The 24955-nt window shown below is 36.4% G+C and overlaps 1 protein-coding gene across 6 annotated transcripts in view; it reads left to right on the top strand.

Annotated features, from left to right (window-relative positions):
- The window catches only part of mub (poly(rC)-binding protein mub), a 240601-nt gene that overhangs the window by 166287 nt on the left and 49359 nt on the right, over positions 1 to 24955 (top strand). For 5 of the 6 annotated variants that reach the window (XM_033335444.2, XM_033335441.2, XM_033335440.2 and 2 more), the window contains 3 exons: positions 13749 to 13805; positions 19075 to 19458; positions 21452 to 21856. In XM_033335444.2, coding sequence (XP_033191335.1) covers positions 13749 to 13805; positions 19075 to 19458; positions 21452 to 21856 — 846 coding nt within the window. The remainder of the gene's footprint in view (positions 1 to 13748; positions 13806 to 19074; positions 19459 to 21451; positions 21857 to 24955) is intronic. The other variant, XM_033335443.2, reaches the window with a different exon arrangement.

Below are 24955 nucleotides of genomic sequence, written 5' to 3'. Positions count from 1 at the left end.
CGAGAGCCAAGTACGGGAAAAATGTTTAATACAAATGTTACACACACGAGTATCAATTTTAAACTTTCTTCTGTCCGCCATTGTATATGAAGCTTTCTTCATAAAATTGGGCAACGCTCTTACGCCAACATGCTTAATATATCGTGACAAAGAGACCATATGAAAACGTCACGCATCAAACGCATTTATGAATTATCGTGTTGCATTGTTTCTCTTCAACCTAAATTTAAGTTAGATGGCGATATAAATTCCTTGACACGAATCTTGTGCACACGTATATAAAACTTGAAAATATTTCTAGAACACGATACGGTGTTTCATAATAATTAAATTTATTTACTCTTCGATATTGTTTGCTCTAGTTTAATTTTATCGGATACGATCATAAAATTTAAATGACGGTTGAAACAATTTTTATTCCTCTGGAACGTCAGCCGATTAATCCCCTTACTCGACATGGGATTCACGTTCGTGATAAAACCGATCGTCCCACGATCAATCCGGAACCGATCAGGATTTCACGCTAACTTTAATTCAATTCGATGGTCGCGTTTTCATACTATCGGTGTTTATAATTCTCGCAGTACGAACTCGCGATAAAAGTGCCTTTATTTCCATATCGAAGCAATTGGATAACAAAAACATTCGAACGAACTACCCATTCGTGGTTAATTTAATAAATTTTCTAACAGAAAGAAGAAAATCTATCGCGTGTATAATCTGCAAATAAATCGCATCATAAAACTAATTCTTAATTCCGTTATTTTTGTTTTCTAAATTCAGTACGACTAAGAAAAAGTAAACTAACCACTTTGATACTCATCAAATTTTTCTCAGATAATCGTCACGAAGACGCTCGTTTTCTTTTAGCCAGATAACGCGCTAAACTTCATGTAGATTTCGTTTCTAAATCTTCCCGAATATTGCTATCTTGTCATAATCTTTCGCCGCCGATTCAAACACGCGGTAATTTCTTCTTTTTTCTTCTTTCTTAATTTTAATATATAATAACAACGTACTTGCGATATTATCATTACATTCGTTCAAACGTGCATTATTATTTTGCTATTGAAAAAATTCGCCTTTTAAAGAGGTTGAGCACGATGAAATAGAAAGTGGAAAATGGTGACACGTCCCGGAGGATCTTTTTTGGGGGATGATAATGTCGTGGCCTGACGTGTTGCGAAATGGTTGGTTTGCAAGGCTCGCGAGCAAGTAAACGGATACGCGGGCTCTTTCGCGCGAAATAAATACGTCTGGCCGCGTTTTTGGCCAGAGAAGCATTATGTCTGCGGGCAGAATGTGCACGGCGAACTCGTAGGACAGGCTGGACAGTGGCCAGGGACGTCGGCCAATCGTATGGTCCAATGCGAATTATCATGATTCCATTATCCTTTCAATGGTACACAGACATCTCACGCAACTGTTCATCCTCTTCGTCTTCGTCTTCTTCTTCTGCTTCATTCGCTTCTAATTCGACCCTTCCAATTATCTCGCTGATTCTTCAAGGATTAATAATTAATTATATAACGAGTTGAGTGTGTTTCTAAAAGAATTTGAAATCATCTGGAATGAAAAGTCAGTATATAAGAAGCATGTTTTATTTAAAAAGAGAATCCGAAAGAATTGTTGCATAAATAACTGGAATAATATTGTGGATAGTATCGCGTTCAATTTCGTAAATTCAATACCTAGAAGGCTAGCTATAATTGTATATTTAAAAGAAAAGTTCATGAAATTTTAATTTTTTATATGTATTTAAATCTTCATATTCGTATCAATTTTTAATTTTCAAGTTATTTCAAATGGTCGCATATTCTATAGCAACTTAACAACTCTGGACTTGGTTAATTCTTATTCGTATCTTTATAGACAACGGTATTAATATCGTTCTACTTATTTCGAATATTTTTCTCCAAACATCTCGGAGAATATGTTTATATAAAATTCCAGTACTGAGAACCATCAGAAATTTGAATGGAAATCGTTGAATTATTATCTTTATTTGCATATTTAATTACTGCTATTATCGGAAGAATTTCCACGAATAGATTAATAACATCTTTAGACTAGAACGAGAGATCAGAAGATTCAGAGAAGCTCTTCAATAATGTGATACTTCTTGAAAGTAGAACATCGCGAAAACGATTCGAGATTGGCATAAAAATTTGATGAACCAGCGCAAGTTTCAAACGTTAATTCTCGCGTCAAAGTTAATTCGACGGTGGATATTTAAAAAGCTACGTCGAATTCCGAGATTCTGAGACAGCTAGAAGTTAAAGTTGAAAGTTTTCTGTCGTAAACTCGATGGAAGACAACGTCTTTAACGATCGTTTTTACGTTAGTAATATTATTACAGCGCTCTAAACTGCTTTTATTGCTATTTACCCTAGTTATCGATACATATTGCGTCAAAAATGTGAAACTTCTAAAAGGTCTGCAAATTATAATAAATTATTATTATTATTAGAGTAAATTATTAAGTAAATAATTTGCAGGCCTTTTTTTAAGTATAATAAATGTTAGAGTAAATTATTACCCAAATACTTATATATATAATTATACTTATATATTATATTTATAATTATTTACTCTAATTAGACTCTTCGAAGATACTAAATATATTGGGATTTTCTTCCTACAACGAATATATTTGAAGAATGATATTTATATTCGCGACGATATCGTGACAATTCTTGTGTGCAGTATCTTATCAAGACAATATCGAGTGCTTGATGCGTTTTGAACTTTGTAATACAGAAGAATGAAACGAGCTTTGACTGATAGTGATTGCTCGTAAAACATACATTTTATTTTTTCTAAAGAGATAACTCCTGCTTTTCGTTATGAAGTTTCTACGTGTTGCGAAAATGTTTAACAATTTTTAGATGCTAGAAACCTCGAACATTAACATATTCTCTGTTTCTCAGCTTCGACTATATCCTTTCTGCTTATCACTATAATCGTTGAAACATTTCTTCATTTTTATCATCTTCGATCAGATAATCCAAAGAATTAATAAAATTATTATCGTTGCACTTTTGTTTTATTTTTATCGCCTTCGCGAAAAAAATTCAACGATCTGCAATATTTGGACGTTGACAAATAATCTAAAGATTCTATGAAAATTTTGTCACTGACCCGTTTTTATTTCTATCACCTTTGTGAGAAAATTCAACGATCCCTAATATTTCTAAAAAAATTACAAATAATTTAATAAATATATAAACTGATAATTAACATAATGCTACCGCTGTAACTGTTCATCATCCGTGTTAACGCTAGTCTTTCGTGGCCAAAGGGTTAACGTGTAGACTTACTAGTTGAAAACTCGAGAAAAGTTTCGACGTGTATACATACGCAAGACTAAGAAGAAAAAAGAGGGAACATGAAAGAAAACGAGCAGAGGTAAGATAAGACACGGGTTGGATTTACGCCAGATATTTATGTCGATGCCACGCGATGGTAGTCGCGTCGGAGGAACGGCCGTGACATTGCGATGGTACCAGGACAAATTGTCGAAGGTTCGGTCGTCTGATCGAATACGTATCGAATATGTATCAAATTCTTGTTGTTTGATAACGAAGAAGATTCTTTAGGCACAACGTTGATAACGCGATAGTGATTTGATAAAACGCTGCGACTTTGGACTATTTGGAAAAATCATAGAAAAAAAGAAACAAGCATTAAGATAAAATGACGCGAAAAGATATGGAACTACAAACTCGAAGACATTTAATAATAGAAATAGTTGAAAACTTCGAGAGGTGGAGAATTGTTGCAGTTTACGAGATTCGAATTCGAGAAAAATTCAAGAGCTGAATGTTGAGAAATTTTGTACTTACAGATGATAAAATGAAATTGTTACAATTCAAAGACTATAAGCAAAATATAGTTGTCAAAATTTACTTTGGAAAAAGATGAATCGATACTGCAATATTTAATCGTACGTATTTATATTTGAAAATAATCAAATACGTAAGAGACGATAGTAACTGAGAGCAAACAATTGTAAAAGCTGTTTAATTAATTTAAAATTGGTTATTTTCGATATGGAAAATTAATCATAAAGCAAAAATTTCAATCGACGATGGGGAAACAATTTTGATCTTACCAAATTGCTAGAAAAATAGTAACCTTAATTGATTCTCGTAGCAGGAAGGAAATTATTGGAAAAGAGGGGTCCTAGGGAGAATCTTTCTAAAGATTTCAGCCAAATGGAAGGCAATTCGGTTTCCAAACGTCGCGTTGAAAATGGTATTAGTCAGCCAGAGAAATGCACGTATCGATAGAACATGGGTAATTTTTAAACGAACCATTCGTACTTCTCGTTCGAACTCAGATAAAAAAAAAATCGTGATAGCAACCCTTGAACAAACTATCGATCTGTAACTTAAAAGTTAATTAAATCGCGCTTAAATAGATTTGCCCAATTGCGGCAAAAGAGAGGAGCAACAGTGGTGAAAGTATAGACGCTGCTTTAAATTGCTTCTGTAGGTAAAACGCGATAGGCCAAGCATTTCATTAAATATTTGATAAAATCTTGAAATTAGATTTTTATTATTCCACGCTTTCGTTATCGCTTGAAACATAGAGATATTTCATTTCATACAAATTTAATATTCTTTTACATAGAATGCAGAGAATGCTTTTGTTTCAGTTTCCAGTTACAGAGAATTACGATCAAAATCGAAGGTAAAAATAATTGAAAGTAAAGGTTAAATAATTACAGAGGAATCACGATCAAGATTGAAAATAGGTGAAACAGGATCACAAATCTTCAGCCAAAGTAATAATACGCTTAAATTGTTCTTATTATTAAACAGAATATCCATTGACTTATGCAATCAGCATCGCGAGTGGACAACTATGAATAAGAATTTTGAAATAAGAATTCATCCTACAATCAAGTTGCCATTACCATTATCAAACACAATCACAATTAGCTTGTGCGATCATAATTACAAGTGAAGAGCTATGAGAATCAATTTTAAGTCATAGCCATCCTATAGTTCAATCGTTGCTATTATTACCAAAGACTATTATTATTAGCAATCGTCCTTTAATCTACCATTCTAAAAAGAAAAAAAAAAAGGAAAACCACCATAGAACAGATTCTATCACTAGAAATAGCGTCTCTCTCTCTCTGTCATAATTACTATCTACCTAATGTTTTCTAATACTAAAGATCGACAAAACTCGCTATATTCCAATGCCAAATACATGCAGCAAACTAATCCAGCATTCTTGCACATCCTGCAGCGAAAGATTCTGGAAGTTGGCCAGCAACTGTCCAATCGTTGTGTCGGTATGTCGTGCACGTTCGTTTGTCTAATAATTCCAAGACGAAGTAATTTTTTCCGCACGAGTATGAAACACGATGTGGCTCATCCCAGATGCTCGATCATTCTGTTCCTCTTCCAGAACCCTTAGAAACTGGAACCCTTTCGTAAAGGATCTGGCGAGAATCATGCGACCGATTGGAACAGCGTACGGTAGTGACCTCTCTAATTGGCCGTGCGCCAGCCTCGTCTCGTCGATGTCTTCTTGTTCCAGCTATATTTGCTTCTAAGGAGATTCGTCGACGATGACGCGTTGTCCAGCTCCCTGGTAGCGACTGAGGGGAGGGTTGGCGATGATTTACGAAGCTTGGCGCCTTCTCGGATCCCTCCTTCATTTTTCTTTTGTTTTTCCGTGTGTTCCTTCCTACGCAGCGGACGTCGACTATTTCGCGAGACGCAATGGAGAAGCGGATAGGCCGACGTGGAACAAAGGAATCGTCGACGTTAGGCTCTTTTTGCACGTAGACGTTCTTTGCGAGTTTGTTAATTCTTCCGGAAATTAAAGGGACTGTAGGTTTTAAAGCTACTGCTGGAACGACTGTCGTGTTTTTATGGTGCTTTTGATAGAACTGAGATCTATTATTAGCAGCGTAGAATATTCGAGATGTTATGCTTGAGACTTTTTTTACGAATATATTGGATTGAATTTGGAAAATTTATAATGAAAGTCCTTCCAGAGAATTGGTATTTAATTGTTTGAAATGTAAAATTTTCCTTTGATGCGGACGCAAGAGTTTTGAGAAACTGTGTTCGCTTCTTTTACAAATTACAAAAAAGCTTTTACAAATATTTGGCGAATTCTTTTCATAAAGTAGAATATCGGAGCAGAATCGTTAGAAACAATACCCATAAATAATTGAAAACGCGACATAGGATGGATAATATCTAATATTCTGATGGAAAATTTAAATAGTCTGAAATCTATTCTCGCTAAGATGACCACGATGTCATCAGCGCTGTCATAAACTATACTTGTGACATTCCGCAAACAGTCGTAAAATCTAGATCTCATGCATTGCCACGTGATTTAGTTGCAACGCGTGTAGGAAGCTTCACGCTCGTGGAAATGAGCTATAAAGGGACCAGAGTCCTTTGAGTGCTTTAGGATGGTTCCAGAAATGGTACAAAGAAGCTGATGCAAAGTGGGCAATTAAGTGTACACGCTGCGTTTCAGACTGGTCTAATAACGCCGCTAATGGTGGTTTTTCGAGCAGTTTAGCGTGTTTGGCTGACTCGTCGATTTTGTTCCGAGTCGGACAAGGAATGCGGTTGGGAATGTTAGCGAGACTTTTTTCCATACAATTTCGTTTGCTTCCTTTGGTGGAATGAAAGTAGAACCGAAACTGAAAGTAAGCAGTTTCTAAGACGAAAATACACGGTGCAATCCCATTTATTACGATGATCTTGCTCTTTCTTATCGTTACTCTTCATTATTCGAGTAAAAGATCCTACGTATCTTGATGTATCTTGATAAAAAATCGATAATGAATTCAGTCTAATTTGCTGCTCAGCTAGTCAGAAGATCTTATAACTTTTATAAAGAAAAGATTTAAAAGGCATATCTTGTGAAACGTTTAGTTTCACAGTGAACGAGTATTTTTTAACTTATTTCCCAACTTCGTAATAATTTTAACACGTCGATTGGACAAAAGTTGCCAGGAAAAAAGAGCCTGATACCTCAAACGTGACTATGGATGATCTGTTTCTACCAATGGTCTCTATACGCCGTACACTTTAAACAAATAATACAATTTTCTATTCATATATTATTGGAATATAATTATAATTTGTATAATTTATAATTGAAATATAAAGTAGCAAAATACGAACAAACATATGAATTTTCCAGAAGTCATACACTGATCTTCTCCATAAATGGAAACACAGAGAAAAACAACGATCGAAATAAAGTTTCTAATGAAAAGTTTCTAATGAAATTTAAGAAAAATCTTCGTGTAGATTTATACGTTATTCTCTTGTATGAGTCCAGTTATACTCTTCGCTATATTTTTTTTTTATTTAATATTTCACATTCACAATTTGTCCAATTTGGACATTTGGTAGAATTTTTTTAGCTGTTTGATTATCATGTAGGTGGCTACCCCCAATGGGCTACCATCTTCGTGTTTGTTAGGATATATCCTTTATGAGATCTCTGCGCTATATGCTTGAGGACATCGGAAATAAGTTAGCCGAGCTCGTTTTAAACGCTATTTACAAGTCAAATTTCTACGTAAAAGTAATTTGAAAGAAGAAATCTAGTCTCTGGTCTTGAGAGAAGAATGATTAAATGATTAAAACGGTCGGTTCACGTGAAACTAACCTTTGCACTTTGCAAAAGCATCTCCTGCAACATAATTAACAAAGGTCACTTTACCTTCGCAAACTGACAATTAGGTTGCCATTGATTCGCTGGAACGTCGCGCGTTAATTTTCCGTTTTCAGAAAGATAATTCGTCGGTTTGTCCGCGCGGGATTTAGCGTAATTAGTTTCGCGGCGAGGCCGCGTTAAAACCTTTTAATTAACTGCAACATCGAGACCGACGCAATTACGTTGGAAAAACTGTCGCTCTTTGAAAAATGTCACGTTTACCGGCCCATCACCTGTTCCTGACTCCTTAACGATTTATTTATACAAGCGGAATTAACTCGATTAAATTGCGAAATCGAAAAGTCCTGCCTGTTTCCGCGCGGATCGCGACAAAATTGACGTGGCAGAAAATTAATATTTAAAAATGAAAATTCAACAAATCCACGATGACCGTCTTAAATATTCAGAGGCTGACAAGTTCATCAATTTTCCGCTTACGATTCTAGGCCACGGTTGGCGGCTCTGAAAACTCAGAGCTCGCAAAGCTCCCAAAAGCTCGTAATCCCGAAAAACTCGAGACTGCAGCGGTTTCTCGGATATAAATTTAGGCAATAGGTGGTTGCCTTAAAAACTCGCGACTCGAAAGTGGCAAAAATAAATTTCGGACCAAAGACATGGGATGATCCTGGAAGTCTGAAGCGTCCACCAATTTCACGCTTGCAGTTCTAGGCCATAGTTGACTACTCGGATCACTCGCAACTGTCACAGTGGCAAAAATAAATTCTTCAAAGGCTCAGAAATCCACCAATTTCACGCGTGCAATTCTAGGCAAACTCACCGAGTCCCGAAAATAAATTGAACAACTACAACGTTTCTTCGAAGACTGGAAAATCCAGCAATTTCACGCTTCCAAACTCTAGGTGTTTCGACTATTACCCTAAAAACCCAAAGCTGTCGGAATATCCGAAAAGGAATCGAACAACCAAAAACCGTGCTTCTCTCGAGAGACTCGACTGCCTTTTACCGATTTCACGTTTATCGTCCATCGAGCGAGCTTCGAACAAACTCGACCAGCAAACGTCGAAAGCTTCTCGACAAATTAAATTCGAAACGGTTGGATCAAGCCCGGTTTCCTTCGCCTCCATTCCGTTTCCCCGAAAATAGACGAGAAAATGGCTAGAATATCCGCGGAACGCGTGCACGCGATTCAAAGAGACGATGTCGCGTCGCAAGAGAGCATAGGATCCGCTTTCTTCGATGGGCTGTCGCCCGAGAAATCAAGAATTTAGCACGATACGCGCAGCGTTCGTGGCATCGTCTCCTGTGGAACGAGACGCCTGGCATCTCGGCCGTTCTTCCTTCCCTCTGTGCTCTCTAGCCGTCATCTAAGTTTAGAGGTAGCGCACACTGGCGCATACCTGCTTCACCCAGAAGCCTAAGCGGTGACATTATCGTGGGGTCAGAGCGTGTCAACGAAGACACGAGATCTGGCTGGACATCGACCACGAACGCGCAACTAATTATAGGTTCCGAGTGGCCGACTGTTTGCGTACGGTATGTACGTGTGTTTGTCGCGTGCTAGAGCGCAAATCGCTCGAGACTGAGCTGAACGTGAGAGGCAGCGCGACTGTAACTTTGTACATATGTACGTTGGAATAGTTGAGGAGAATGTTCTCGAGAATTGGACGATCCGTACGATGAAATTAGGTTGATTATCGGTCAGACCTTTGAATACTCGATTAGACGATTTTCAGCGATTTTTGTATCAGGTTGTCCGAAATGTTTCTTTCGTTTTACAAGGAAATAATAGAAAATGTTTTTTCTTTTATATTAGTTTATTGAATTATGCACGAATATAATAATAGAAATAGAACGAAATGGATCAGACCTAATTCAATAGAATAATATAAAACGGAAATTGTCGTTCATCTATTATCACGTCATCATTATGAAACGAAAGAAACTTCTCGGACAACCTAATACTTTGATATGAGAGTACGTGTATTATTGGAAAATCATGGAATGCCTTTTTCTTTTATCTCTTTAGTTTACGTAAGTTGGGGTGGCTTTTAGCATTAGGAAACTTCATTCGAGGTAATTGGAAAATCTTTCTAACGAAATTAGAATGAAATGCTTAGAATTCTAGGAAATCTTTGGTGTTTGAGTATAGTATATTATGGTGTATTATACTGTTGGAAAGGGATAGAATGTTCTTTTGGTTTACGTAAGTTGTGGAAAGTTTAGGATTAGGAGATTTTATTCGAACAAACTGGAAGATTCCTGTAATGAAATCACTGGTTCGTGGAATCGTGTAAAGAAACTTTATATTTTGATGAGATTCTAGGAGATTTTTCGTCTTTGAGTATTATCGAAGAGTTTCTTGATCGTTTTCTTGATTTACATGTGTTGTGCAAGTTTTGTTTTAAGATTCGAAGTTGAAGATCTTCGTAACGTAGTAGGGAAAAATACTATGGAAAAATGACTGAATTTTTGAACGTTGTAAATAAACTTGTAGAACAAAATCATAGTTTTATGGTAGTGAAACTGCATGGATTTATCAAATTTGATGGAATTTGATGAATATCGTATATTCGTACGAATTTTTATGAAAAAAGATTTTTTTTTCATTTCTTTTATCCTCTGTTTAAACTGTAATTGATCGATTTTTACGATAAAATTGTAGTTCAACTATCGAATGGAATAGAACAAAATTGTTGACTTTTATAAAACTTTGAATAATCTAATGCTTTATAACAATTGTAAAATTGTAAAGAAAATGCCTAGAAATTTTATCCTTAGACAAAACGTTCATTGAAATAAACGACATCAAATATATTTCTCCTTTCTGTACAAAAATGTTTAACTTTTTATTTCCCATATGAAAAAAGATTCCAAATTAGAACGTCAATAAAAAAAAAGAACGAGTAACTTAAATATCGTAGTTGGTAAAATTGTCGCAATAAAAGTTATTCGCTGTGACATTATACTGACAGCCACGTGAAAGAGTCTCGAGCATCGTAAATTCAGTTCACATCGTCCGTAACATACCGTGTACGCTTTCTCGTACGTTAGGCTTCGTTCCTTTGCCACGTAACTACGTTTTTGCATCTGCTTCCATTTAAGTTATTCTGTCGAAAGACTTCAAAAGAAAAAAGAAAAAAAGAAAGAAAGAAATGAAGAGGCATGTTGGAATAACAAGTATATTGACTAACGCCTTGCACTGTATAATAATTCACTTGTCTGGCAACCTAGTTGAATCTAATTATCTTGACGTTTCAACACGCTGTGTACATTGTACTCGCTCTTTACACGATTCTATAAATCCACGTGAACCATAATAGCTTCCAGCGATCGAACACTTTTATCGCAGTTCCATATACTAACATTTAACGTTGTTATTGGCTGCATTTATAAATCTGCTATTTCTTACATTTGCACCTTTAAATTCAATCGAATTTTATTGTCTTATCTAACATTTCCAGATCGAAGGAGACCAAAGCACATTTCGATTTGCCCTCGTTTCAACTTACAATTTTCAGACATTGTAATTAGACTCGTAACACTTCGTGTAATACGACTTTTCCTTGAAAGTAAGAACGAGGAACTTGAAATATTTTCATGTATCTCGCAAGATGAAAAAATGTGAGATGAAACGGTTCGCTTAAAGAGTAGCATAAATTCTATTAGTTATTGTAAAGTGACTTTAAAAAAGGTACACGCTGTCCATCAAATTTTAGAGGAGAACTTTACTGTACTATAAAAAATAGAATCTAAGTATATCTTAAAGCTGAAAGTGCAGCGTATTACGCTAACAAATTTAATAAAGTTAAGTGTCTGTATAAGATATCAACTTAGGAAAATCTAGGTTCTATCAGCTCGCGTAAAAATAGCTTTATATACATATATACGTACATAATTTCTATCAAACCCGATAAGAAAATCATGTTCCGCTATGGAAAGTTAAATTAATTCTAAAAAAAAATTAAATTAAAAATTCCGAAAAAATTAAATTAAATCTAATGAATCCTACACTGGAAAATCCAGTATTAAGTGAATAATAAATGAAATAAGCTAGAAATCATAGAATTTCAATGGGGAAGAATGATAATTTCATAAATCACGAATGAGCTGAAATAACGAAAATTTCATAATACACCGACGATTATTCAACGCCGCTGGCAAAAATCGTCTGACCGTGCGAAACGACATTGGGACGTGTGGCGAGGATCACTTGCGATTGAACGCGCGCCGAATTAATTATTATATAGATGCATGCCGCATGTATTAATCGAGTAATTGGGCGCTGGCGAGTGATTACAAGTGTCAGGAGCACGCGTATCGCGTGGAAACGAAGCCGAGATATCGCTCGCACGCTCAATAACATCCGCGTTCGAGTGATCGTTTTCGTCAGACAAGAGACGAAATTTCAATGGTACGTTGTTGCATCGTTGCTTTATTTTCGGTGTAACGTCCATGAAGGAAACTTACCGCTGCGACTGCAGGATGGAACGATACCGCCATCCTTGAGATTCTTTTTTCTTCTGATAAAGATAAACGTGATTTTTATGCGAGCTGTTTATCGTCAGAATTTTATTTCATTAACGCTGCTCGTTTGTATGACCACGAAGAAGAGCCTAACTGCATATTACGACGATGTGGAATCTTGGTAAAACGAGGAATCAAATTGATGGAACAACTGCGAAAACTTTCTGCAGTTTCGTTTCTTCGTTATCGTTCAATGTTTCGCTATTAAAACTTGTAATTTCTAGGAAATATGGAAACGATCGAAACCTATGATTTCAATTAGAATTTTCATTTAATTGTCGCTTTATTTATTTATTTTAAAGAGAACTTCGCGGCCTTAAATGCACAGCGCAATCCGCTTATTATGGTCACTTTGGAACTTGCAGTTTTCGATAAGAATAATCAGCTGATAACAATTACACAGACGATAAAAAAACGTTCAATATTGAACTGGGTTTATCGCGATCGATTATGACATTTGTAAAATTTATATTTATCACAAACACTTGATACAACGTCACGCTTATTACGAACGACTGTTCTTTAAAACAACGTGGAATTTATTTGAGAAACTTATCGAGCATTGTCTGTCGTCTGTTTGCGTTTATTAGCTTCTGAATATATTACATGCTTCATGCTCATAATGCTTCTCGAAGTTTCTTGCTCTGTGTGTAATATGCAACAGATAAAACACATGGTTCGGTTAAAGGTAAATTTCGAAGAAAAGCTGCATTCGATGCGAATTTTCCAAGAACTACTGTCGTTTGTCCTCGAGTCTAGTTATGAAAATCGATGTCAGTAGCGGAAGTTTGATTATAATACGGCGATTCGATTATGAATAGAGAACTTGATTATGAGAAATTATTTTTTAGCCAATTTTAAACGAAGAGATTTCGCCACCGACTGATTATGGTAATGATAATCGATCGATAACATTATCCATTATAGTAACCGGACCCGCTGAATTCAGATTTAATCTACAAACATTGAATAGTCTCTTTCGCCTCTTTCGTACTAGATCAGCCGAGAAATTCGTATCAAAGTTCAGAAGTTTGAAGATATTCAAATATATGCGTCGTCGTCCTTAACAGCTTTTTCTATTTCTATAATAGCTTCGTAGAAAAATCGATTTCTCAAGAACCTGTTTATCAAATACGAGGGAAAAAGAAAGACGTCTGCCGTACAAATAAACTCGCGTACATTCGTAATATCCGGTTTTAAACAGTTCCGCTGTAAAAGTGTATGGAATTTAGTAGCGAATCGATAGGTAAGAAATATCAACGTATTTGCAGAATCTATCTTTGACGTTGAACATGAAAGCTCGTGTAATCTCAAAAAAAAAAAAAAAAAAAAAAAAAAAAAAAAATCACACAGGATAAAACGACGAGTTGGTGGCTAGAGACTGGCTGCTATTTACGAGCAATTCCTGGAAACACAGTAACTCGGGAAACGTAGGGATCGAGTACGCACTTGGAACTTTATGGTTCGAACGCGTCGCGTTTAACCGTCGTAAAGCTCGCAGTTTGCGTTGGAATCGATTCTAACGGTGTTTTGCATTCTGTTTGTTACAGGAGGTTGGAAGCATCATTGGGAAGAAAGGAGAGATCGTCAAGAGGTTCCGCGAAGAGGTAATTAATCTATCGCATTTTATGTCTTCCTGTAGCTTAGTGAAATTTTTATCATTCTCCGAGCGATTTATTAATTTCCTTAATTATCACTTTTTCTGTTTAATTTGTCATCACCTGGATCAGAAAACTGCTATCGCGATGAATTTCTGACTCCGAGGAAAACTGCGTTATATAATCTACTTTAATAATTAGTAGCAAAATAATTTTAGTTCGGACCATACGTAAGGAAAGAAAGTTGAAAGTGATCCTGAGAAATTATTTGAAAAGAAATTTAGTAATAATGCATTGCCATTAACTTAGTTGTAATAAGAGAATTCGATATATTCGTTAAAGATGATACAGTGACAATGGCAAATATTCTAAAAAGCATAACTTTTTTAAAAAGGATTTTGTAAAAAGAATCTTTTTACTTCAAATAGGTCCATAGTCCAAACGAGTGATTATTCCTCATTTATACATTTCTATTTACATTTCAATAGTCTTGCATTTATAATATGAACATTACCGTCAACTTGTAAATGGTACTTCGTTCGTAACCAATAGGTAAACTTTCATTTAACGTACGTTGCATTTAAATTGGAGACACGCTGGCCAACATTTCGAGAAGTAGGATATGTATGTATATATTTGCTGGGCAAATTTTTATGAAATAAACAAAGTTTTCGCGTAAACCGGTGGACAAACAACTTATGATTCACGTTAATATTTACGATCCGAACGTTTTGGACGCTATTCAAGAACTATTCAATTTCTGCTTGCGCTTTGATTAATACGCTAACGCGTTGATTATCGAGCGTATAAATGTTGTTTCGCGACACATATTAATGGTACATTATTACATTTTTACCGTAATCCTTCTCGCGTTTCATACTATTATCGTACGTTATAAATTTTCGTAATTTACAATGAAACGCCAGAGAAATTATAAATAAATCTATTTTCGCGATAAAAATAGTACAAGTTGCAAAATGTTTCGCCTAACGCTTACAGCGTGACACAAAGAGTCTGCGTGTTTCTATGCATTTATGCAAAATTTAAAGATACCGAAAAAGCACGGTATGTGTAAAATACACAGAAGTATACGATATACCTAGCGTATAATGTATGAAGAATAACTGGTTATAATCTTTTAACGAATAAAACGAATTCCTAACTTGTATCACTTTAATCGTGTCCATGAAAATTTGCATAGAAATAAGTGTTCAACTACTTTTATGAGTCAGCGTGTCTTCAACAACCACTGAACGTAAATTATCTGCATGACTAAAAATTGACAGCGTTCGTCGTCCGACGATTAATGTCCTTTTTGTATAACATCGTCGTAGTCGATAACATTCGAATAATTTTCTTTTGTCCAACCAAACACTTAATCACTATGTATACACTGACTGTAATCTTACGCCAAGGAAAAGTGCAACGTGACGGTAATTATCTGTTAGGAACGTTGCTCACTTTCTGTTTCGAAGTTCGAATTCGCGTGCAATGCAGGTTTTAGTGATCCAGGCTAAAAGTCATCCTTGTTACTCCAGTTTTGATATATGTATCCAAAAACTGCAGGCTGGGCAAGTTGGGGTCAGTTGCAATTAGTTTACGTCGTGAATTCGACGTGGCGATTTGTTAGCCGTGGCAACAAGAAACTATAGCCAAAGTTACGTTTCGTTACTGTGTTTATAGGCTGCCATTTCCTTTATTCGATTTCAATAATACGCCTCAACGATTTCCCTTTTTCAAGAGGAGTTTTCTCCCTGGAAGCTTGTAATTTGATTCGCCAGCGATCACGTTTTAATCTATTTTTGCGATATAACTTTTACTCCGTAAAAATATCCGTATACGCTTGCGGTTTATTTTGATGAAATTTTTCCATTCGTGCAAAGTCAGACACACACGGCGAACTTTTTACATGACAAAAATTTAAAACGAAAGGAAACTGAAAATAAATTGCTTCGTTTCTGTAGATTAATTAGAGATAAATTAGGATAGGAGGAGTAAATATTCTATTGAAAAATATTTAAAAATCTGGAAAATAAAATAATAAAAAAAGAAAATTACAATTAGAAAAGGAATCAAATGGTACAGAAAACTTGACATTCAATTCTTTCTGGGAATTTCTGTTGTAAACGCTTTGACGATTTACAAAATTGCAACAAGAAAAATTATTAAGGTTGTCTGAAAATACAAAAAATCCTTGTCTTCGACGGAGTCAGCATAATATCGTGGTTCGGAAAAATGATTCCGGAAGAAGCATTAGACGCGCATGCAAACTATGTTATGCAAATAAAAGACGTCGAATGGGTCGAAACAAAGGCACGAAAGAATTTGAAGAAAACAACAACTTATTGTCCAAATTGTCCTGACCAACCTCAGCTATGTATAGAATACTTTAAAGTTTTACATTCTAAATAATTTTTTTAATAAACCATTTTCGTATTTTTATTTTATAACAATTCAACTATTATTACAATTAATTATTAATTAACAATTTATTATTGTGGAATATCTTTTCAAATCTGGAAAATAAAAAAATATTTAAAAATATTTAAAAAAATTAAAAAAATATATTTTATTTAAAATTGTGTGATACGCGTGCACGTTCTAAAGGAAACAACAATCAAATTTTACGATCTTCTTTTTCCTCCAGTATCTTTCAGTATTCTTGACTTTTATAAAATATAACAGTAACATGATTGTCACGGTCTGTTATTTTAAATATCCATGCAAATTATTATACCAACAAACAAATTGTAATATCAGAACTTCTGGTAAGTGTTTTACGCTACGGTAATCGTGTATTATAATAACCTGATTCTACGATATATGTATGCATTAGGTGCGATACACGAAGTTTAACGGAGCATGGCACGCCTGGCGAAGGAACGCGTTAAGTATAGATCGTTCTCACACTTTATTGATACCGTAACTCGCTTATGGATCATAAAATTTCTAAAAATTCGATAAAGCTGTTCGATTGTACGTTGTCACCACCGTTGAGAAAGGATCTGCAACATTACCTATCTCGTTAAAGGTACAATAAATATTATACGGGTAAAAGACCATTGTAATTTGTTCAAGATTGCAGTAAATTAATTAACCATCGTGCGAACAGTGTATCTTAACACGGTGGTATTTTTGTATTCGTAAGAATTTAATTTTTAGAATTTCACTCGAGGTACGTTTCTCCCTTTCTCTCTGTTTCGTCGAATTCTCGCGAAGAATTTATTTGATGGAATTTAGAAGATGTTTGTTACTTTTTTCATTGTATATTTTACTCGTATACTGCTTGAGAAGAAACATCGATGTCGAAATTATACGCGCTCCCGTGCAGATCCCTAGGTAATGATTCTATTTTTTCCGGTTTACGAGCAGCGTATAATCGATGCACGCCTAATTCGCTAACCAACACGTCGAATTGATCAGATGGTACGACAACGTTAGGGTGGTGTAACAAAGAGATTTAAAATAGCTTCCAACGACCTACATTCACAGGTTGTTGTATTCGCTTAAAGAGACTATGGTGGACGGTAAATAAAAAGAAAATTGTACGTTCCATTTAACGAAGTTTAGAAGGGAAATATGAAAAAAACAGAACCCCTATGAATCTAGAAAAGCATCGTTAATACTCAATTTTTCCTAACAAGGTATCGTTGTCGCGTTCTTCTCCAAATGATATAAAATTTATCTCTCACTATCGTACAGCCGCAGTACGATTTATTATTCAGCTGTGCGAGTTACGGAGGCTGAAAAACTGATGTTTTCCGATCATCATTGTAAAAGATTCGATATGTTTTTTGAATCTTATTTGCAAGTAAAATATAAAGCGTGAAGTTATCGCACGACTTCTCTATCTTCCTCTTGTGTGTGCATAATTCAGCAAACAAAAAAGCAAATTTTTTTTAAACAATTTGAAGAAAGAAAATTATTTAAAATTATGCTGAAGCGCGACACTAACAGTCGTTCTAGTCATTTATTACATCTCCCAGTCGCTTTGAACGATAAGATATATTTCTCGCCCACGTGCGTAAAGTACAGAAACGGTGGAAACACGTAGGTTTGAAAACTTTTGAAATAATTCGTTTCCGCCTGTAAAGAAGGAAATTACGGGCAATTAAAATAATTTACAGTTATACACTGGAAGAAAATTATTTCGAATACACATATATTATTTCCTGCGCTTCGTAGACAAACGAGAAACAATTTCGTGTTTAAACGCGAACAATAGGATTTAATCGGGCCTCCTGCTCCACGTTTTAGAAAAGCTCCGTGTGTTTCATTCAGCTTCTTCGCAGGTAGCGTAATACGGTTTCGAACAATGACACGGCATTCAATAGTTTAATTCAACGCCCATTGTCCGCTATTTAATCGCTTGAACGTCCAGGAACGGCAGAGAATCGTTCTATATCAGTCGCTGAAAAATGCGACAAGCCCCGGCTACCGTCATCGTCGCGATTGCTGGTTATCGTGCAGGATAATGACGTTGCGAACGACACGCCACTGTGAAATTATAAATAATGTATGTGCAGCTGGAAAAAGCAAACAGCGTAAACTGTCGAAGCCAACGTTTCAAACGTTTATTTGACTTTATAATTCGAACGAGACGTATAAAAGAGATTGATGCGAGGTATTAAATGATAGAATGAATAGTTCTGATAATGCGAATGTAGATGATATATAAACTGAAAGTTATGCGAAGCGTATAGTATAATGTAGGATGAATAACGTAAAGTAGATACATGAATAATATTTAAGATAATTCAATGATTGTTTCAAACGAACAATTGAGAAGAAGCTTTAACGAAGAATTAAATGAAAGAGAATAGACTTCTCACAGAACGTAAACGACTTATCGAAAGATGTACAAGCGCATATATTCTACACATCCAACCCAGTAAAAAGATGTTCAATAACATTTTTCGATAAAATTGCTTCATACGGTACGTCGATGAAATTTAATTTAATTTTCCAATAAAACCTGTACAACCACGAATCAGATATATTCCGTGTGTCTTTTTACCAAGATTCCATAAAATGTATTTATGTCCCATTCGTGAATGAAACGATTTGTACGAAATGACGTGAGAATAATTATACGTAATTACGTTTATCGAACATATACATAGCACCGCTATGTACGCTACGCTAAAATGAAGAAGCTGAAACTCTAAACCGCTTTAAAATAAGGAAAATTCAAACCGTTATAACTATCCTTTGATAAAAAGAACTGTTTTCCTTTAATTAGAAAGAAAAAGAACTAATCGAACTTGCTGTTTCACAGTCCGGCGCGAAGATCAACATCTCCGACGGTTCATGCCCGGAGCGAATAGTGACAGTGACCGGACCGACGAACTCAATCTTCAAAGCGTTCACGCTGATCTGCAAAAAATTCGAGGAATGGTGTTCCCAGTTCCACGACATCCAGGGAAGCGGCGGTGTACCCAGGCCACCCATCACTCTCAGGTTGATCGTCCCAGCATCGCAGTGCGGCTCTCTGATCGGCAAAGGTGGCTCTAAGATCAAGGAGATCCGCGAGGTGACCGGTGCCTCGATCCAGGTCGCTTCTGACATGCTGCCTAATTCGACAGAACGTGCAGTCACCATATCCGGTACCAGCGAGGCCATTACACAGTGCATATATCACATCTGTTGTGTTATGCTAGAGGTACGTACTTAGGTATTCTAGAGACCAAGGCCTGCCATATTACTTATCTCTAGGCTGCGAATGTTTATGCTAATTTAAAGTTTAATGGATGCAATAAAGATCTGTTTTATCATTAGGTCGTTACGCGTGAAATATTGCTTCCTGGAGGTTCGAGTTTGGCCAATATCATCTATTCTTGTCATACCATCGATCGAGCCTCTCAGAAGTTAAATTAATCTGCTGCACTTTTTACGTCGCCTCCTCGAGGTTCGAATACCAGATCAATGTCACCTATCGAATTTTCCCATTTCCATTAATCGTAGTAGCTCGATCTTTCGTTAAGCTGATGAGTTTCACGATAGTCAGATAAGTGATTGATATTTCAGGAAAGAAATTTACAGAAATTGTAAAATTCTGAACTTCTAAGAATATCGTGGAAGTTGAGAATTGCTCGTTTCGATCATTCCGCTGCTTCTGCTACTAAGTTTCTCCTGAATGCTTAAACATTCGCAGTCAATCTACCACTTGAAACCATCAAGCAGGGTGACGTCTCTACTCGTAGTTCTCTATACACAGTTGCGCTATAATAATGCAGAATCTGCGAGAGGCTAGAACAGCCTCTGTACTGTGCAGAGATGAGAAAATGGCTCGGCTAAGAAACACGAATCCGATTGATTATCTCTCACATGAAACACAATGCGATCATAAAAGTGAACGTGTGTTTTAATTCTATGAGGTGCCATAAAGTATGTGGCAGATATTTGTCATATCGATACCACATATTTCATGACACACTCCGTACAGCGGTGTGCGATAATGAATGTAGTAGAAAGCAATACGTATTTCCCTTGGCCTTGTGCCCTCGATTTACAAGATTCATGTATCCAGTTACTGTACAAGGACGATTTTGCTAAACGATTTATGAGTCCAAAGAAAAGGGAAAGATAAAAATCAACGATGATATTATTCGAGCGATAAATTGTAAATTTCCACGAAGGAAGAACGTTAAAGTGTTGATGCCACTAGCTAGCCATCTTCTCGTGTCTATATACTGTAGCCTCCGCTTAAGGTTCGCTCCTGTATCCCGGAGTTTAATGTTCGCGAAGTCATTTGCCACGAATTCCTGGAGCTAGTTCCACGGAACGGTCGGTTAGATCGGCGATTTTCAACCAGTGAGAGAACCCGCGAGATTGAAGTGTGTAATATCTATCCGTTTAGTCCTAGTCATCCACTTCCTTTTCTCTTAGATTGTTAAGTAAAGAAACGACAACAACCAGAACAATAGACGTTTGGTGTGAATGCTCTCAAACCAAATATAATTTTAGTAATTCGTTTATGCATGCCATAAGATAAGAAAGGTTGAAAGTCGCTGAATTAAGGAGTCCTGGGATAATTCTTCAGGTTTCTAAACATTATTATACGTGTAAAAGTCCGCCAGACAATGTACAGGGTATATCGTAACATGTGGGAGTCTTTTCAGCAGCGGGGACACATAGACAGTGAAGAAGGTTCATATAAACAAGCGGATATCCATCCTCTGCCTGTCGCGGATTATTCTAACGTAAAAATGGCTATAACTTGCAAACAAAGTCAAATAGGACATGTATTTGTATGGACAGTTTTCGTCGTTTCTGCGTCTGCTGTCCACTCCTGAAATGGGTTCTACATGTTATGAAACACCCTGTACGTCGTCGATAAAACGCATACACAATATCCAAGGATCCGTTTACACATACAGTAACGTTGAGAACTCTGAAGTATCGACAATGTATATTGATCATCTCAGGACTCCGTTAGACAAATAGGTCGTATCTCGCTCGTTCTCAATGCGTTCCGAGAACTTCCTGAGACACCTGGCTGTCCATCCAAAGACTCTGTCTAGCAAACTAGTCCGACGAACTGGTTGATCACGCGAACCCGAACCAGCGATCATTAAGCGGTGGCTACTATAGTACACGAATGAACAACACGATTTGTGTATTCGCACTCGTGCGTGTGTTTCTTTCTGTTTCAGTCCCCTCCCAAAGGCGCCACGATCCCTTATCGCCCCAAACCCCAAGTTGGTGGGCCAGTGATCCTGGCTGGTGGGCAAGCCTACACCATCCAGGGTAATTACGCGGTGCCCGCCCACTCGGACGTAAGTACAGTATTGCCATTGCCCGCGCCCGCTGCCGGGCCCACCCCGCCCTCGCTGAACACCCAAACTTTGACGACTTCGCCCTTCGCGGCCCACCCTTCCTCCTCGGCCTTCGCCGCTTCTCACGGGCATCCGCTCCTATCCACGGCCCACCTTACAACCCCACATCATCCCCTCCACCCGAGCCCCTTACACGCCAGCGTGGCAGGCCTCGCCGACCCCCTGCTGAAGAGTGGACACTTGCAGGCAGCCCTCCCGCCCGCACACCTCGTGGCAGACGCCGTAAGTCTTTTGTTTTTCGTGATCCACCCCCGAGATCCTGATTACCAACAAAAAAAAAAAACCACCCCAAGAGATACTACCACCAGACCCTTTCGATCAGAAAACCGGTACACACACCGTATCTCGAATCTATTTTGACGTTTTAATACACGTACACACGTATACACCAACGTACACGTTGTACGGAGCAACGCGAGCGGACCTCTGTTATTTATATATATGTATATATGTATATGTATATGTATATGAATTATACGTATATATAAATATATATATACATACATATAAATATATTTATATATTGTTAACCCTTGTTCACCTATACACCCAGTTGTCCCTTATACATTTAATTACTATCTTGCGTCTTTCCGAAGATGCAATTTGAACAATTCCTGGCCAAGATGCACTGTTTCTCTATCTCTGTTTCTATCTACTTCTTTGTCCTGAATTGATTCGGGTTTAATACATGGCTCCGGACGATCACGGTAATTGGTGGAAATGGTGAGAGAGTTGGATGTAAGACGAGAGCTGACGTGTTTTTTTTTGGGAGGATGAGAAGGGTGAATAGGGTCGTGAAGGAGATAGTGAATGAGGAGAATAGGGTGACGAGGCTTGAGAAGCGGATTTCGGCTAGGAAAGGTGCTACTTCTTCCTTCTTTCCTTTTTGAATCTTTTTTACATTGTTATAAATTCTTTTGCAAATTTGAATACATATATGTATGTTACGACATAATTAATTGCAAAGTTTTCAGTATGGATTAATGGAAAGAAGAATGATCAAGTAACACGTTTGTTTCAAGTAATATACAGATATAGGGCAAGTTATGTATACAAAATTAGAATCTACTCTAGGGAACGATAAGTTGAAAAGGAAATTCTCATTTTTGTAATACTGACGCTTTCATAATGAATAGTTCCTTCTCTTTGGTATTTTTCATTTAATACAAGCCAACAAAGAGATCTTCCATTTTAACGTTGAATATTCACTCTATGGTAATATTCAGAATGGTAGCAATTAATTTTCTTGGTAATTAATATCGATAAATTTTCATATTTTATTAGACACCAACTTGAAGTCAATATAAATAGAATTCGAATTTTATCTTCAAATAGCATATTCGATTTTTGATAGCTTATCAAAACGTCTGTATCTTTGTTACAAAATGCAAAACTTCCATTCTCCTAACGAGTATTTAAACTTTGCAACATTTCAAACTAAAAACGTATTCGCAGTGAGCCGAGACTATATTCCTGAGCCATTGAAATTGAATTCTCAGCGAGAATTGAACAACAGCAAAATGTAATGAACAGTTTTAGGTAAAAACACGCGTCAGCTAGGATTCATAGTTTTCGACGTTTCGGGAACGAGAGATCTGGGTAGGACGCAGTTCATTCAACTCGTCGAAGCATTCGATATCCAATTTTCACCAAATGCCGTAGCGTCGCGTAGAATGTTTGCCCACGTGTACCGGAATGCTCCACCGTTGTATAGGCCACCTGGTCCCCATCCTGGAAAAGCCCTTTACAAACTCCAAAGCCCGGTCCACACGTACATGCATCGGCACCTTGAACACACCTTGGCTTTCTGCTCGACGTTCCTTCGTGTAGCTTCGAGTGATTCGTTCACGAAAGCAACATACAAACTTTCCACAAGTGCACGCTTTTCTCTCTCTCTCTCTTTCTCTCTCTTTTTCTTTCTATGTATATATCACGCTTCTGGACGGAAAGAAAGAAATAACATAATAAATAACAAGTAAATAAGGAGTAAAAATAAAACAAGGAATGATAAGTAAAAGGACGATGAAGTGATGGCATATTTATAAAATGAAAATTGATATTTAAGAATGAAAAGAGAAAAGACGATGTAATTATGATAGTCAATTTTTAATTCGTTAAATTAAGCCACGATAGTTTGCATCAAGTTGTTTAAGGTCAGGATACTTTATTTTAATTTGTACTCTGTATTCTAGGTGGCGTAATCCATTAATAACGTTTATCGTTGTAAGATACAGAATATAAATTAATATTAGGTAGCTCGAATATATGTGTATTCAAACTGTTGTGGTTATTTATGGCTCGATTATGTGTATCGAATCAATTGCTTCGCTCACTAATTTTAGCCAGGAAGTGGATCGATTTCAAGTAATGGACTTTTGCAATAGACTAGTCCATTTTCTTCTCTTTTTTTTTTTTTTGGAGTAATTGCCAACAATTGTGTACTGCATTTCATATTCTTCGTCTTTGTTTTAATGTGATATACATTTACGCCATCGTTTTGTCGTCTCCATTTTACAAACTGTTTCAATGGATTTTGTGACTATACTCGCAAAGTTCATGTGATATATATATATATATATATATATATATATATAGAACCGGGAAAAATATTATTCTGGAAACAAAAACAAATCAAAAATGAAGAGTACAATTTTTTTCGTTTCAAGCCTCGTTTTTGAAAAAAAAAAAAAAAAAAAAAAAGAAAAATGAAGTTTGAAATAGAACTCGACATTATTTCACCGGCAAGCATATTGCATACTATCGATCAAGAGATAGTTTGAGCGCACGCACGTCTACTCATGAATTTTCAAGCTCGTTTTTATCTATATATATAAAAAAAAAAAAACGAAGCTCCCAACGAAAAATTTTATTCGACATTTTCCACGCTTTTTTACTTCCAGAATCATCATCTGTTTGCTTGCAACATTCCGTACGTTGTACAACTAAAATCCACTGTGTTCTATGTTTCAACTAAGGAATTACGAATACGTGATTAACAATTGAAGAACACGTTGTACGCGTGTATCGCTTTTTCGTCCAGAAACCTTCTACAGAGAGAGATCAGAAACTTGAGAAAATGTCGAGGAAATATTTCATTTAAAAATACCACCTCTTTTAGAAATATCTTCTTCTATTCTTTCTTCTCCTTCTACTCTCTTGGAATAGAAGAAATAAGAGGAACTCGAAGCTCCACTTTACCCCATTGTGTTTCTCCCAATCGCGTGGCTTCACGAGGAATCGTCTCTTAAATATCCACCGATCGATCGATCTCCAACTGTCTTCTTTATCAAATCTTTTCATTTCTCAAAGACCATCTACTTT

This window comes from Bombus vancouverensis, chromosome 15, assembly GCF_051014615.1.
Source record: "Bombus vancouverensis nearcticus chromosome 15, iyBomVanc1_principal, whole genome shotgun sequence".
Classification (NCBI taxonomy): Eukaryota; Metazoa; Arthropoda; class Insecta; order Hymenoptera; family Apidae; genus Bombus; species Bombus vancouverensis.
Note: the sequence above shows the minus strand (reverse complement) of the source record. Positions and strands in the feature narration are given on the sequence as shown.